The sequence below is a fragment of the Mirounga leonina genome, unplaced genomic scaffold (genome assembly GCF_011800145.1).
Source record: "Mirounga leonina isolate KUSES-001 unplaced genomic scaffold, KU_Mleo_1.0 Mir_173, whole genome shotgun sequence".
NCBI classification, from domain to species: domain Eukaryota; kingdom Metazoa; phylum Chordata; class Mammalia; order Carnivora; family Phocidae; genus Mirounga; species Mirounga leonina.
Genome location: NW_023270447.1, coordinates 73,236,052 through 73,253,433, shown reverse-complemented (window position 1 = coordinate 73,253,433; position 17,382 = coordinate 73,236,052). Strand labels below are relative to the sequence as shown.

General features: G+C 45.3%; 1 protein-coding gene across 4 annotated transcripts in view; it reads right to left on the bottom strand.

The window, feature by feature from the left end:
• Nucleotides 1-5,712: 5,712 nt before the first annotated feature.
• PTAFR (platelet activating factor receptor) overlaps nt 5,713-17,382 on the bottom strand; it is a 42,032-nt gene continuing 30,362 nt past the window's right edge. For 2 of the 4 annotated variants that reach the window (XM_035019349.1, XM_035019348.1), the window contains exon 2: nt 5,715-9,052. In XM_035019349.1, coding sequence (XP_034875240.1) covers nt 7,980-9,014 — 1,035 coding nt within the window. In that variant the 5' untranslated portion in view covers nt 9,015-9,052 and the 3' untranslated portion in view covers nt 5,715-7,979. Of the gene's footprint in view, nt 9,053-10,308; nt 10,331-17,382 lie in introns of those variants that run through there. The other 2 variants (XM_035019350.1, XM_035019347.1) reach the window with 2 other exon arrangements.

Below are 17,382 nucleotides of genomic sequence, written 5' to 3'. Positions count from 1 at the left end.
CTGTTGCATTTTTTTTTTAAAGATTTTATTTATTTATTTGAGAGAGAGAATGAGATAGAGAGAATGAGAGGGAGGAAGGTCAGAGGGAGAAGCAGACTCCCTGCCGAGCAGGGAGCCCGATGCGGGACTCGATCCCGGGACTCCAGGATCATGACCTGAGCCGAAGGCAGTCGCCCAACCAACTGAGCCACCCAGGCGCCTGGCTCTGTTGTATTTTTAACAAATCTGCCACTTGCTGAAGTGTGAAGACAGAGACTTTTTTTTTTTTTTTGACTTGTTCTCACAGCCCATGGCGGAGTGCTACCTATTGACAAGGAATCTTTAAACATTGGTGAAATGAAGGAAAGATGCCCATTCTCTTTTCACTGGGCCAGGTAGCCTCAGACAGCCACACACACCAAAGACATCACATGGGTGCAGAGTTTGAGGGACTAAGCTCTCCCACACACAGCAGCTCAAGGAGAGTTGATTGAATCAATGGTAGGCAGCACCACCTTGAACCTGGTGGGCTCACCCTGAAAAAAGGATCCTTCGGGAGTCAGAGTTTCTCCCTTCTCACCCCACTTCTTCCTACCCTGTCCTCCCTTTGTTTAAAAGGGTGTGTGTGTGTGTGTGTGTGTGTGTCTGGTACCATAAAAGTTACCATTTCAGTTTAAGTATTCACTTCAGTGGCATTAAGTATATTCATATTGTTATAAACCATCCACACCATCCATCTGTAGAACTTTCTCAGCTCCCCAACTGAAACGCCATACCTGTTACACAATAACTTTCCATATTCCTGGCCTCTTCAGCCGTGGCGCTCACCACTCCACGTCCTGTCTCTGTGAATTTGACTGCTCTAGGCTCCTCCTCTATGTGGAATCATCTGTCCTTTGTGTCTGGCTTCTCTCATTTATCATAATGTCTTCAAGGTTCATTCAGACTGTAGCATGTGTCAGAATTTCCTTCCCTTCTAAGGCTGAGTAATATTCAATTGCAAGTATATACCACCTTTTGTTTACCCATTCATCCCTCATGGACCCCTGGGTTGCCCCCACCTTTGGCTGTCGTGAATACTGCTGCTGTGAACCTTAAGGTTAGAGTCCCTGCTTTCAATTCTTTGGAGTAGAATTGGACAGAGCTGGAATTACTGGGTCACGTGGTCACTCCGTGTTTAAGTTTTTGAGGAACTGCCTACCGTTTTTCATGGTAGCTGCACCATTTTCCGTTTCCCAGCAACGCACCTAAGTGCCTTGTCCACTCTTGTTGTTTCCTGTTTTCAGCTCACTGTGGCTTTGATTTGCATTTCCCTAATGATTAGTGATGTTGAGCATATTTTTGTGTGCCTGTTGGCCATCGGTATGTGTTCTTTGGAAAAATGTCTGTTCAGTCCTTTGCCCATTTTTTAAATTGAGTTTTAGTTTTTTATTGTTGAGTTTTAGGAGCTCTTTCTATATTCTGCATATAAATCCCCTGTCAGATATATGGTTTGCAGACAATTTCTCTCATTCAGTGGTTTGCCTTTTAACTCTGTTAATAGTGTGCTTTGATTACCCACCTTTTCTTTTAAGGAACTGAATCATCACTTCCTTCTTTTTTTTTTTTTTTAAAGATTTTATTTATTCATTTGAGAGAGAGAGAATGAGAGAGAGAGAACACCTGAGAGGGGATAGGGTCAGAGGACGAAGCAGACTCCCTGCCGAGCAGGGAGCCCGATGCGGGACTCGATCCTGGGACTCCAGGATCATGACCTGAGCCGAAGGCAGTCGCTTAACCAACTGAGTCACCCAGGCGCCCCATCACTTCCTTCTGAATGCCAAAATCCCCTGACTCATGCATGTGACAATTCTTAAAACATTCTCTGAAAGTCCTTTAGAATGACCTGGGAAGTTAAATAAGAAAGCCAGACTAGTTACATTCTGTTTTCTCTTTTATGGTTTCACATTTCTGAGGAAAATTCAGGGTTACACAATATGAACTTTATGAGCAGGGGTGGGGAAACACTATGAGCTGGAATGAACAGAAAGCCTGCGTGAAGAATGACACAATCTATCCAGACAAGACATGACATTTGCAAGTACTTATTCCATGCTGGGCACTATTCTAAGAAATTTTAAATCCGTGAAACCATCCTATTATGTCAACAATAAAATTATTCCCATTTTACAGTGAGGAAACAGAGGTCCAGAGAGGTGAATATCACAGACCAGGTGAAGCCAGAAACTGAACCCTGGCAACGTGGCCCCACTAAGAGGCCACTTTAATGATCACTATGTGATACCGGGCAGGCTTTGGAGTCGGAATGGTATGAATCCCAACTCAAAAGGCTAATGAGTACTTGATTACCAACCCACTAATGGTCTGAGAGAAATTCAAACCAAAAACAATATTTTACTTAATACCTACCAACAATTTGAAAGTGGAACAATGCCAAGTGTGGGTGGGGACTGAGAGACATAGAAACTCTCCTGTAACTCCGAGCGTGAGTGTAGACCAGTGCAGCTGTTCCAGAAGTGATTTGGCAGGTCTAAGTCTTACGTAGGAGTGAAGCCTCTGCCCTAGGAATGTCACACCTGGGTATTCATCCCAGAGAAATTCTCATTGGTCCATAGGGGAGCATCTGGAAGGATCTCCTCACAGCATTGTTTATAGAAAAGGGAGCGGAAGACAACCCAACTGTCCATCGCCAGGGGAACAGGTAAGTCAAACGGAGACGCACACGAGGGAGGGCCAGGCAGATGTTTGCAACAGTGAACCCTATGTGCTCGCTTCACCACGGTTAAATGAGTGGGACAACTAGGAGACACAGAAGGAGGTCCATAGCCCAACCTAGGTAAATTGTGCCTTTTGTGTAAATTCTAAATGAATACACACAGAGGATAACACTACATTTTCCAAGGATACATATAAAGTCAAAGATACTTATTGAGCGCTCTTGAGCTGTTGTGGGGGGTGAGACTGAAGGATGGTGGCAACAGAAAATAAGAGGCATTCAGACAGAAAAATGCACAAGGGAGGCGTCTGGCAAAACACAGGTGGAAAAAGGATCTATGCTTACTCAGCCGTAAAAAAGGATGAGGTCATGCCATTCGCAACAACATGGGTGGAACTAGAGGGTATTATGCGAAGTGACGTAAGTCAGACTGAGAAAGACAAATACCATATGATTCCACTCATCAGTGGAATCTTTTTTTTTTTTTAAAGGTATTTCTTTTTTTTTTTTTAAAGATTTTATTTATTTGCGAGAGAGAGAATGAGAGACAGAGAGCACGAGAGGGAGGAGGGTCAGAGGGAGAAGCAGACTCCCCGCCGAGCAGGGAGCCCGATGCGGGACTCGATCCCGGGACTCCAGGATCATGACCTGAGCCGAAGGCAGCCGCTCAACCGACTGAGCCACCCAGGTGCCCTCATCAGTGGAATCTTAATAAGATGAATAGACAAGCAACAAACAGAACCAGACCTCTAAATATAGAGAACAGACTGACGGGCACGGTCCATGTCACAAAAGGAGTCTACAGAGGAGGTCAGTGTGCCAGAATGAAAAGCGCATGGTCTTTGGAGCCAGACAGACCCAGCTGTTTCCTGCGTGGCCTCGAGAATCACTTCATTCTTTAAGCTTCTGCTTTAAGTAACGTGGTCAAGGGCAGGCATCACTGAGAGGGGGACATTTGAGCAGTCTTGATGGAGGTGAGGGAGAGAGCAGGAAAGATAGATATCTGGGGAGAAGAGTAATGCAGGCAGAGGGAAGAGTCAGTTTTATCCCTAGGTGATGATGTAAAGTTCCCCTCACAGGGCCTGGTGCACAGTAAGTGGTCAGCAGCTTCTGAGCGTTCACCCCTTTCCCTCCTCTTACAGAGACGGCAGGATCCAAGTGACCGCTGAATGCACCTTCTAGCTTTAGCGACAATGACACTCTGGTTTCAGGAGTTCTTTGCAACACTGCATTCATGTGCAACATCCACTGGCAGGAGAGCCCCTCACTGACCCCAGGAGTCTCAGCCCCAAAAAAAATCCTTGCTTCCGGGGCTTCAGCCTGCATGGGGAGCACAAAAGCCTTCAAGGAGGAAATTAGAAACAGCAAGGTGCGGCCCTCACCAGCTGCTCTTGCCCTCAAGAGACCTCTAACCCAGCACACACCAAAGCCAGGACAGTGCTTACAGGGACTTGGGCAAGGGTACAGTCACATGGAGGGGAGGAAAGGAGGACAGGGACCCATATTCACTAAGGCAGGTCTGGGTTTGAAGATTATTCCACCACTTACTAGCTCTTATAAATCACTGGGCCCCCCTGAGCCTCAATTTCCCCATCTGCAAAATGGGCATGAAGATATCAATTCTGTACAGAGGTTATAAGGACTCATTGAGATAAGACTTATGAAAGTGGCAAGCAAATATCTGGGCTCAACAAAAAGGAGGTCCCTTTCCTTTTATACCAAGTATCTAGGGGGCAGCCACTGTCTTATTCAGTCAGTCTTTATTTTATTCATTTCTAGGGGGATAAAATCAGCTACCTTTCAGTGGGGACTGTGAGGTTTCATTAAGACAACAGATAAAAACTGTGCTTAGCATAGTTATTGGACCAAAATAGGTACTCCATTATGTGTTTTTTTGGATAGCTGGATGAATGGATGGATGGATGGATGGATGGGTGACTGGGTAGGTAGGAGGATGACTTGCTGGCAGGTTGTCAAGGGAAGCAAGATTTGTATTTCAGCAAAACTAAGTCTGCACGAAAACCAGGTGTTTTACAAGAGGGTTTTGTTCTATCTGTTTGTAGCCTTAGGTCTCAAGGACAAATATAATATAGATGAGTAAAAACAAGCATAAATATGCTCAGTTCTCGTCAACTGTGCCCTACACTTACCACTCTTGTGTCTGTGACTCATCTTGCTTCAGTCAACATTCTCCAACTGAGATCACTGGTGTGAGGCTGAGGTCAGGGCAGGATGAGGCCTTCTTGACACATAAGATGGCTTGGAAATCCTGATTGGTGGTTTCATCAAAAGAATTACAACTCAGGGGCGCCTGGGTGGCTCAGTCAGTTAAGCGTCCAGACTCTTGGTTTTGACTCAGGTCATGATCTCAGGGTCTTGGAATCAAGCCCCAAGTGGGGCTCCGTGCTCAGCCTGGAGTCTGCTAGAGATTCTCTCCCTCTGCCTCTGCTCCTCCCCCAGCCCATGCGTGTGCGTGCACGCACACGCTCTCTCTCAAAATAAATAAATAAAATATTTTAAAAAATAGTTACATTTTATGTTTATGTTCATCTCTTATGTGTGGCAGGTGCCACTGGTTTTCATTATAATTTAGTTATAAAGCATCCTTTTAAATAAAGTTTTATTTTTTTTCTTTTCAACTTTTAATTTAAATTCTAGTTAGTTAACATACAGTGCAATATGGTTTCTGGAATAGATTTCCATGAATCATCACTTACATACAACACCGGTGCTCATCATAACATGTGCCCCCCTTAATATCCAATCACCAGTCTAGCCCACTCCCCATCCCCCCATCAACCCTCAGTTTGTTCTCTACCATTAAGAGTCTTTTATGATTTGTTTCCCACTCTCTTTTTCTTTTCCTTTCCCATATGTTCATCTGTTTTGTTTCTTAAATTCCACATATGAGTGAAATTATATGGTATTTGTCTTTCTCTGACTTATTTCACTTAGCACAATACCCTCTAGCTCCATCCGCAATGTTGCAAATGGCAAGATTTCGTTCTTTTTGATGGCTGAGTAATATTCCATTGTGTATATATACACCACATCTTCTTTATCCATCCACCAGTTGATGGACATTTGGGTAAAGAGATAAAAAGTGACTCAATTTAGAGCAAAATATTTATTAAGTAAACATACAGATGGCACATGGGTATTGAAAAATTGTGTATGGGGGGTGTACACAAATGACTGAACTGCAAGAAACACTGTGCTTTAGCATCTAAGCATTCATCTTATTCAGAGACAAGATGCAAGTCATAGAGAGTCATTCAAATAGGCTTAGACAAAATAAGAGAATGCATCCTGACAGAACCCAAAGGAAGGAATGCAGATGTTGGGCTTTGAGCGGGCCTGGCCTGGAGGAAGAGGGCAGCAGGCCCCGGAAGCACCTGCCCTCCTCTCTCCAGACTTCTGGTCTCCGTCTGGTCTCTGCTTTGCTCTACACATTTCCATCTTCTCTCTGAGCAGGTCACCCACTCTCCCCTGCCCCATCTCATACACATAGAGGGGCACACACATGTAGACACACACACACACACAGTCACAACTCTAGACTTGTATGTCTTCAGGTTAGTGACCTGCAGAGCCTGAAATAGCACCCCTGAATCTGGCTGCTTATTCCTGAGAGAGAGAACCTGACTGGCCCACCTAGAGCTACATGCCCGCATCTCATCCGTTCAGCTCTTATCAGAGGATCAAGGGGAATGCATTCTCAGAAAAAGGGAGAATCTGGGATGAGCAATCACCCTGACCAAGAGGTATCTGCCTCAGCATTCGCCACTCCTAACAACCCTATAAGGTAGGAAATTCAGCTCACAGTCCCTTGGTAGGAAGTGACAAAGCCAAGACTTGAACCTGGGTCTGTCTGACACCAAAGCTCAAAGTCTGCTGCACTCTCCACCTAGTCACCATCAGCTGAGTTCAGCCCACAGCTACCATTCCAGACCCAAGCAGGTTACTGGCCCATGGGGAAGCATTTATCAAAATCAGCCCAGTAGACAGGAAACAAGAATCTCACTCTGTGGGGATTGTGGCTGGAAGGGAGGAAGATGTCTCAGAAGGACCACGGGGCTCCAGGGTGGTCTCCTCCAAGCCCCTGGGTCTGTGGCTGCCAGATTCACACCGCAGGTGCTCAGGGTGTGAGGAAGCTCATCTGAATATATTTGCCGAAAATCACAAGGAGGCATCTAGAGATCTTCAAGAGAAGCTGACACCTCTCTTCTGCACCCCAAATTCAAAGTGCCTCCTGGCCCTTGGGATTATAACTGCTCCTCTCACCTTCTGGAAGCTAAATTAGGAGGGCTCCCCCCCGCCCCCCCACTTCCCTGCCCCAGAAAGCTAGGTGGTAGATGAGACCTGACAGGCTCCTCCTACTCTGGAGGCCTCACCCACACACAGGTACTTCTCCACCTAAGTGCCCTTTCTCATGAAACCTCTGAGCATCGTGGTGCCGCAGATGCCCCCAATTTGGCTTTGCGGGGCCCCTGCCCACCCACAGTAGGGAGCTGCCCAGCGGGAGGTAATTCACCAGGATCCACTGCTGAGACAGACGGATGTGGCAGTTGTGTCTCTCCCAGTCCCCCAGAGCTGACCCAAGGCCTATGCAGAGAGATACATTTGCCTCAGGAGACAACCTCCCCATCCCAGCCTTTGACCTGAACATGTCTTACCCTCTCTGGCACCATTCAGGACAGGTTGTTGGATGAGTGGGAAAAGGCTCCACTGAGCCACGTCCCCTAAGAAGTGTCACAAAGATCCTGTGCCTCTAAATGGAGACAAGATGGCACTATCCTAACTCAAAAGTCTCCCCCAGAGACACCACCACACAACCAGGGGAGGATCTCTTTCCCAAAACCCTCTTCTCTGCCTTTATAAAAGTAGCAAAGGTAGTTGTTGACCAAAACTTCAGGCCATACTGGCTCAGGGCAGCTGCCTTGGTAGGGTGAACAGGGTGGCTCGGAGTCTGTCCCCAAGGTCTGCCCCGGGCCCTGACATTCCCTGCAGAGCTATCAGACTCAGGTATTCAGGATGAGGTTGCCAGCCAAGGTTATTATGCATGTGCCCCGAGGTGGCCAACGAAGCGCGTTCAAGTCCTGGACTTCCCAGCAGTCTGGCCTGGCCATCACCCCCACCTTGGTGAAGTAGCCTCCATACTTAAAGAGCCACTTGTGCCCAGGGAAGAGATGCCCAGACCACAGCAGAGACCCCTTCATCCCCCAGGTCAGTCTGTGATGTCCATGGAGGAGAAGCCTCCGGGCCTGGCCCCAACAGTCAGGGACTACTTTTTGAGGGAATGGACAGGGACGTGGTTGAGCGGCATGACCACATCAGTGCCAGTCTCCAAGGTGGCCCGGGAGCATTTCTGGCTGCTGCGCATGCTATAGAACTTCTCAATGAGGTGCTTGCGAAACTTCTTGGTGAGGAAACAGTAGATGATGGGGTCTAAAACACAGTTGGTGCTAAGAAGGCAGAGAGTGACCTGATGGGCATCGTTGATGGCTTGGTGGAAGCTGCTGTTCTGGAAGCCCAGCTCAGCCAGGGTCCAGGGCAGCTGCACGATGTGGTGGGGCACAAAGCATATGATGAACACAGCCAAGACCGTGCAGACCATCCACAGCGCGCGGCGCTTGACCTCTGCATTGTGCTGCAGCTGCACTGGCTGCATGAGCAGCCTGCGGATGATGACCAGGTTGCAGAAGAAGATGATGAGAAATACAAGGAAGAAACTGAACACGAGGAAGATGTGGATGATGAGGACGGGCACACTGCCCTTCTCGTAATGCTCAAAGCAACGTGTGATGTTGCCTGAGCCGGTCTTACTGGGCTCCACGTTGGTGGAGTCCAGGATGAAGAAGTAGGATGCTGCAGCCACAATGGCCACCCAGATGACCAGGGACACAGAGAAACCACGCTTGCGGGTGGTGTCCTGAGCTGTCTTGATGGGCTGGGTCACTGCCTGGAAACGGTTGTAAGTGATGACAGCCAGGAAGGCCACTGAGCAGTAGGTGTTGATGAAGAAGAAGCAGCCAGCCAGGTTGCACAGGAATTCGGGGAGAATCCAGTTGCCCTGGTTGTGGTAGTAGATGATCCACAGGGGCAGGGTGACCAAGAAGAGCAGGTCAGCCACGGTGAGGTTCACCATGAAGATCTTTATCTCGTTGAGTTTCTTGGAAGGGTACAGGCAGGCAAAGACCCATAGCACATAGCTGTTGGCGATGATCCCCAGCACAAAGATGATGCTGTAAACAATCGGGAAGAGGGTATATCGGAACTCAGAGTCCACATGAGAGGAATTATTTGCCCCTGTCGCCATGGTTGGAAGGGGCAGCTGGTGGTAGAATCCTGTTGCGCCTGGAAGACCACACAGGAATTCCGGTTAATGAAAGGTCAAAAAGGGCCTGTCTTATTGAATCAATTCCAAGACTCTCATTTTGCACATTTTAAAAACTCTAAAATGGGCGGTATCTTCCAATTAATTGGCAGTATTTTTTTCTACATAAAATAATGGTGTATTTTTAAAATGAACAGCATCTGAGAGTCAATGAAATCAACGGCAATTCAGTTTCTTTTCTCTTGTTACATTTTAAAACATACCTTTTCATTCTGTGGCTTATTTTGATGTAAGGTTTAAATAATCTATTTCTGATGAGAAAATATATGAAAACTTATATCATAAAATTTTTAATTTTCTAACAACTTTTAAATATTTTTCTATTGATGAAATTTGAAATGTAAATTTTGATGGTGGATGTTCTATATTAAAAAATAATTGGGCACCTGCGTGGCTCAGTTGTTAAGTGTCTGCCTTCGGCTCAGGTCATGATCCCAGGGTCCTGAGATTGAGCCCCGCATCGGGCTCCCTGCTCCGCGGGAAGCCTGCTTCTCCCTGTCCCATCCCCCTGCTTGTTTTCCCTCTCTTGCTGTGTCTCTGTCAAATAAATAAATAAACTCTTTAAAAAAAATAATTGGTGGGTGATGCCTGGGTGGCTCAGTTGGTTAAGTGTCTGCCTTCAGCTCCGGTCATGACCCCGGGGTCCTGGGATCGAGTCCCACATCAAGCTCCTTGCTTGGTAGGGAGTCTGCTCCCCCTCAACCCCTCCACCTGCTTGTGCACTCGCTCTCTCTCTCTCTCTAACAAATAAATAAATAAAATCTTAAAAAAATAAAAAATAATTTATGGAAGTGCCTGGCTGGCTTAGTTGGTAGAGCATGTGACTTTTGATCTCAGGGTCAGTGGGTTCAAGCCCCACATTGGGAGTAGGCTTTACTTAAAATAATAATAATTAAATTATATTATTATTAAAAGTAAATTTATTATTATTTTTGTGCTCATACAAAATCTGGAAAATACAGAGAATTATATTAGGGTGACCCAAAGATGAAATACTAGCCAGTCATTAGAAAGAATGAGTTATATCTGATTGCACTGATGTTGAAAGTTGTCCCTGGATAATATTGTCAAGTAAAACACAATTTTAAAAATCTGCGTGTCCCCATTATATGTGTGTATATGACATCTAGAAAGTGATCTAGAAGGATATAGCTTCAAGAGTAGACAATGATAAGTAACCTTTGGGAAGGTGAGATGGGTTTGTTGGGAAGTTTACCTATTTATGCTTCCTTTGTTTGAACTTTTTAGAAGCATTTATTGCGGGCGCCTGGGTGGCTCAGTTGGTTAAGCGACTGCCTTCGGCTCAGGTCATGATCCTGGAGTCCCGGGATCGAGTCCCGCATCGGGCTCCCTGCTCAGCAGGGAGCCTGCTTCTGCCTCTGACCCTCCCCCCTCTCATGTGCTCTCTCTCTCTCATTCTCTCTGTCTCAAATAAAAAAAAAAAATATTTAGAAGCATTTATTGCTTTAGTAATTAAAAGAAAAATTAATGAAAAGAAAAATATAGGCGGAGCCTGGCTGGCTCAGTTAGTGGAGCATGCAACTCTTGATCTCAGGGTTGTTAGTTTGAGCCCCATGTTGGGTAGAGTGATTACTGAAAAATAAAATCTTTTAAAAAAAGAAAAGAAAAAGATGAAGAAAAGTGTACAGTGGAGAAACCCAGTAGACGACACTTTAATCAAATGGTTAAGACGCACTCATCATTAGTAGGACATATATCAATATCAGGTACCCTTGACTTGAAGCAGTGAAAAGACTATAACATCATTTCTGCGGTTTTCTTTCCAGAACTGCATAATCTCAATGTAGTCATGAGAAAACATCAGATAGGCCCAAATTGTGAGACATTATACAAAATGACTGATAAAAAATGTCAAGGTCATGAGGTGGGTGAGGTCAGAGGTCAGGGTGAGGGCCATCGGTGGTCCTAAGGAAAGACGGAGGAATTGCCAAAAATCAGAGGATATTAAGGAAATGTATGACAGCTAAACACAATGTGGGATCCTGGATTGTATCCAAGAACAAAAAAAGATCGTTTAGTGGAAAAACTGGTGAAGTTCAAATAACGTCTATAATTAAAATAATACATCAATGTTCATTTCCTAGTTTTGATCATTGTGTTATGGTTTTGTAAATTGTTAACATTAGGGAATGTGGAGCAAAGGGCACACATGCACTCTTTGTATTATTTTGCAACTTTTTTGAAGGCCTAAAATTATTTCAAAACAAAAAGCCTTTCTTGGTTTTGGGATCGTACTACGGCTATGTCACCATCGGAGGGCTCAAGAAACTCTATGTTCAATTTTTACAACTTGTGAGTCTACAATCATTTCCAAATAAACAGCTAAAAAAGCAAAAAAAAAAAAAAAGTATATTAAAGGGGTGCCTGGGTGTCTCAGTCAGTTAAGCATCCTACTCTTGGTTTCAGCTCAGGTCATGATCTTAGGGTCATGAGATAGAGCTGCATGTGGGGCTCAGTGCTGGGCATGGAGCCTGCTTGGGATTCTCTCTCTCTCTCCCTCTGCCCCTCCCCCGCTCATGTGCGTGTTCTCATTCTCTCTCTCTCTCTCTCGCAAAAATTAATTAATTAACTAAAAAAAAGAAAGATTTTCCTTCTCCCTTTGCCCCTCCCCACCATCACTCGCTCTTTCTCTCAAAAAAAAAAAAAAGAAAAAAGAAAAGTATATTAAAGAAGATGAAATTAACCCTAATCCCACTACCCACAGTCTGGTCCGTTTTCAACAGCATCTTCACCACCACCCACTCTCCACCAGAACCAATTGCTCCCTCCTCTCTTGTTCCTTGAATTCTGTTGCCAGCACATGAGCCTGGAAGCCCCTCTGATGTTTGTGTTGCAGCTGGGGGTGGGAGGGTTGATGGGACGGCAGGAGAGCCAGATGGAGTTGAGCAAGGCCCCAGACTCATCCTACATCCCGGAACAGTGAAAAGAGAACAGAACTGGGAGTAAGACGCTCCTTCGGAGCCAGGTGCTTCCTGTGTACTACCTCATTTCAGTCTCACAAAAGCCCTCTGAGATAAGAAATAAAACTCCATTTTACAGAATAGGAAACAATCTAATGTGTTTATGTGATGGTTCAAGGTCACAGAGCTGTTAAAGGATGGAGCCAGAGTCTCAAATCCAGCTCTGCGTGCATTTGTTCATTCACACATTCCGCCAACAAATACTTCTGAGCACCAACTGCATGTCCAGCCCGCAGGAGATACAGGGTGGACGTGACTGCACAGGCCTGCACACGGGGACCTGACAGTCTCGTGGGGCAGATGGACAAACACCATGTAAACAAACAGAGCTGCTATACACAGAAAAGGAGGGGCTGATATGGAGAATACAAAAAGTTATCCTTAGAAAAGAGGTGACATTTCCTTTGGGACCTGAGAGAGGAAGAGTGTTCCAGGCAGAGGGATCTGCATGGGTCTAGGACTGAGGCAGGAAGGAGCAGGGTAGGTTGTAGGAACTGAGAAAAGGACCACCGATGGCCCTCACCCTGACCTCTGGCTGCCATTCCATCCTCTCCTCCTGCTATCTTCCCACCAGGGTCCAGTCAAAATGGAGCTCCCAGTGGGTCTTCAAACATGCTCAGACCTTTCCTGCCTCTGCCTGCAAGCACAACACCCATGCCAATGCTTCGAACCCTCCTCCCTAACCACACCCCACTTCTACCCGGCCATTCTTTTTTTTTTTTTTTTAAGATTTTATTTATTTATTTGACAGAGAGAGATAGCGAGAGCAGGAACACAAGCAGGGGGAGTGGGAGAGGGAGAAGCAGGCTTCCCGCCGAGCAGGGAGCCCAATGTGGGACTCGATCCCAGGACCCTGGGATCATGACCTGAGCCGAAGGCAGACGCTTAACGACTGAGCCACCCAGGCGCCCCTACCCGGCCATTCTAACTCGTGCTTCAGACCTTACCTGAATTTTACTTCTTCAGAGAGGTCTTCACCAGGCCAGGTCACGTCCTGCCTCAAAGCCCCCTGTACTTCTTTGTAAACCCTAAAGCAGTTGTGATCATATTCATGTTTGTGTGATTCATAACACTCTCCTAGTTGACTGAGCACCAGGAGAATAAGGGCCTTGTCTGTCTATTCAACACTATTCCCAGCACCATGAACCAATAAAGGAGTGGGTGATAAGCCTCGTTGATTACAACCATCTCTTTGGGAGCTCTGGAGCAGTGGAAACACTTGAAGAAGTCTCTAGATACTTACAGGTGAGTTTAAAGAACCAACTTGCTCTAAAACCAGAAACAGACCCATAAATAAAGGGAACAAGCCATGGTTGCCAGAGGGGTGGGAGGTGGGGGGATGGGAAAAATGGCTGAAGGGGGGTGGGAGGTACAGTCTTCCAGTCATGGCATGAATAAGTCACAGGGATGAAAGGCACAGCATAGGGAATATAGTCAATGGGACTAGAATAGCGTTGTAGGGTGACAGATGGTAGCTACACTTATGGTGAGCACAGCGAAACACAGTTGTCAAATCACCATGTTGGACGCTCAAAACTAATGGAACGTTGTATATCAATTATACTTCAATTGAAAAAAAAAAGAAAAAAGAAGCAACTGGCTCTAATTGGAATTTTGATGATTGAGAAAATTTTTACGCTTTGCTCCAATTAATGTGGTGGTGGCTTGTCTATGCTAAATTAAATAAATGTAGGTTTAATTATTCCGATAAATAATTGTGATTCCTTTAAAGCAAAAAACTCAGCCTCAAGTCACATTGTGCATTACATAGTTGATTTGAATTACATAGTTTTAGGTTGCTTCCCCAGAAGCGAAATTGCTAACGTTTACTTGGCTGGGATCTTTTCCACACCTAAACGTAGTCCTGCCATCTGATCCCAAGACTCTAGGATAATATTTCTCAAAGGGTGGTCCACAGAAATGAGGGATGAGAAAGGAATATCTCTGAGAACTTTCAGAGGACCCATGAGGTCAAAACTATTGTCAAAGGCCCGCCTGGGTGGCTCAGTTGTTAAGCATCTGCCTTCAGCTCAGGTCATGATCCCAGGGTCCTGGGATCGAGTCCCGCATCGGGCTTACTGCTCAGCAGGGAGTCTGCTTCTCCCTCTCCCTTTCCCCCCTCATGTTCTCTCTCACTCCTGCTCTCTGTCTCTCTCTGTCTCTCTCTCAAATAAATTAAAAAAAAAAACAACTATTGTCATAATTATACCAAGACATTATTTCCCCTTTTCACTGTGTTGACATTCGCACTGATGGTACAGAGTGAACAAAACTGCAGGCTCCTTAGCACAGATCAAGGCAGTGGCACCAAGTGGGAGTAGGAGCTGTATTTTTCACAGCCAGGCCCTACTCAGGGCAAAAAAAAAAAAAAATTCCTTGATAAAGCAAGGAAATTATTAATTTGATTAAATCTTGAGTACACATCTTTTTAATATTTTGGGTGTGAAAATGGGAAATGCAATGCTTCTGCACACTGAAGTCAGTGGTTGTCTTCAGGAAAACCGCTTAAGTGACTTGAGTTATAAGCAGAACTTTTTTGCAGATCGTCACTATCACTTGAAAAAATGACTGACCAACTATGGTTTTTCAGACTTGGGTATCATATTTGCTCAAATATGAACAAAGGAAACCCATCGCTTTAAGGAAAACAAATAACAGTTATTTGTTGCCAATGATAAAATTCGAACTTTGGAGAAAACTAGTATCTTCGGAAAAGCCGTATCTGCCAGTATGAGTTTGACAGCTTCTTAATCCTTAAAGAATTTTCTGATGAGATTGGTGGCGATACTAATGAATGTAATTTTTAAAAAATCCTTTAGTGAAAGGTCCACGTTTGGAAAACCTGCATAACTTAGTGAACCGACATTTTCCAAATGAAGAAGGCCAGTTTCAAAATTATGCATGGGTAAAAGAATCAAAGGGCGAGACAGATGAAAACATTGCTACACAACAGATTATAGAAGGGTCATTGGTACGACTCAGGTTCCACATTGCAACTGACTTTTCAGAAACTACTATTTGTGGAGCTTTGATGTAGTACCAAAGAAGAACATCATCAATTATCTGAAAAAGACATTAAAATATCCCTCCCACTACAAATACATATCTGTGTACGGGCAGATTTTCTTCATACACTTCAACCGAAACAACATACCACGATAGATTGAATGAAGGAGCAGATAGGAGAATCTAGTTGTCTTCTATTAAACCTATCATTAAAGATATTTGCAAACAAATGTAAATCAAAGCCACTCTAAATTATTTATGTTTTGAAATTGTTAGCTAATTTTTGCTAACAACGTTATTTATGTTAACATGGAATGAGCTTAGGGGCGCCTGGGTGGCTCAGTCGTTTAGCGTCTGCCTTCAGCTCAGGTCATGATCCCAGGGTCCTGGGATCCAGCCCTGCATCTGCTTCTCCCTCTCCTCCTGGTTCATGCTGTCTCTTGCTATCTCTGTTGCTATCTCTGTCTCTCTCTCTTTCAAATAAATAAATAAAATCTCAAAAAAAAAAAAGAAAAAAGAAAATACTGATGGATATAACCCATGTAAACAAAAGCTCTCTGGGGCCCTCAATAATTTTTAAAGATATAAAAAAGAGGTACTGAGACCAGAAGATTTAAAAATTGCTGCTCCTCAAGAGGAAGGAAAAAGAGAGCGAGAGAGAGACAAACCAAGAAAGACTCTCAACTATAGAGCACAAGCTGGTGGTTACCAGAGGGGAGGTGGGTGGGGGATGGGTGAAATAGGTGACAGGGATTAAGAGTACACTTCTGATGAGCACCAAATAATGCAGAGTTGTTGAATCACTATATTGTACACCTGAAACTAATATAACACTGGATGCTAACTATACTGGAATTAAAATTAAAAACTTAAATAAAAAATAAATAAAATCACTGCTCCACAATCAGCCCGCTCGCCTTTCCTTTGAGCCCAAGATGCCCATTTCTCAGGGACTGGCCTTCTTTCTTTCTCCTGCTCGACCTTAATGCCTTGGGGGACCCTCTGCCTGGGACCTCAGAAAGGAGGTGAGGCAGCCCACAGCTGGGCAGTGCATGGTGTTCACTCTGGGTCTTTGAAGAAGTCATGTTCTTACCCATCCTCACCATCCAACCCCCCCCGCCGCCGCCCCGCCAAGTAAGTCTCTTCCTCTTCTTGGGTTTAAGCTCCAGCTTAGTGGGGTGGGGGCAACTCTCCACTAGAAAGTCTTCTTTTTTTTTTTTAAGATTTAATTTATTTATTTGACAGAGAGAGACACAGCGAGAGAGGGAACACAAGCAGGGGAGGGAGACGCAGCCTTCCCGTGGAGCAGGGAGCTCGATGCGGGGCTGAATTCCAGGGCCCTGGGATCATGACCTGAGCTGGAGGCAGACGCTTAACCACTGAGCCACCCAGGTGCCCAGAAACAGTCTTTCTACAGCCAGAGTATTCAACCCAGTATATCTGCTTGGGCCCTGTCCTCTGTGCCATGCCTGTCCTGGCCTGCTGAGGAAGCCTTCCCACCAGGACCTGGACTGGGGTAAGGCTTGTGGAGGAGCTCACCTAAGCGCAAAATGTAAGGGGGTGCTGAAAAACCTCAGTGATCAAGATAAATAATATTTTAATGCAATATCTTCAAAAATCAAAATCAGTCTTCCTTTTGCCTCAGGTTCTAATATTGCTCTGCCTGGCACTATTATGATCCTATCTTCATTTAAGATTTTGGTATTTGTTCATCATGAATTTTTTTGCATTAGTTAAAAATTTTTTTTCTCACTATATGACTGGGGCACACACACCCAGGTCAACCCAACTCACCCATTCAGTCCCTCATCCATGCATTCACTGGACAAGCACTCACTGCTCCAGGCCCTGGGCAGAGTGCGGAGGCCTCAGAGAACAGACCCAGTCTCTGTCCTTCCACTGCTCACAGCCCATTTTGCAAAAGAGAGATTCAGAAGTAGACAATTGTCAAGTGTTATGATGGTGGAGGTTCCAGAAGTTGGGGTAATTCTGAGATGGTGTCCCTGCCCAGACCTGAGGATCAGGAGTGACCTGCCTATGTGGAAGGACAAGAAGTAGTAAGCCAGATGAGGAGCCCCAGACAGAGGGATGGCGCGTGCAGAGTCCTGGAAGACGAGGAGCGGATGGACCTTGTGCTCAGGGAGCTTGAGACACCTGGTCTAGCTAAACCTTAAAGTGTGTGTGGTGAGGGTGGGCGGGGATGGTGAGGAGAGACAGGGCCTACAAAGTAAGTATGTATTGGTCAACTTAAGAAAGGTCTTGAATATTAGGCTAAGGATTTGTAGAAAATGGGGAGTCACTGA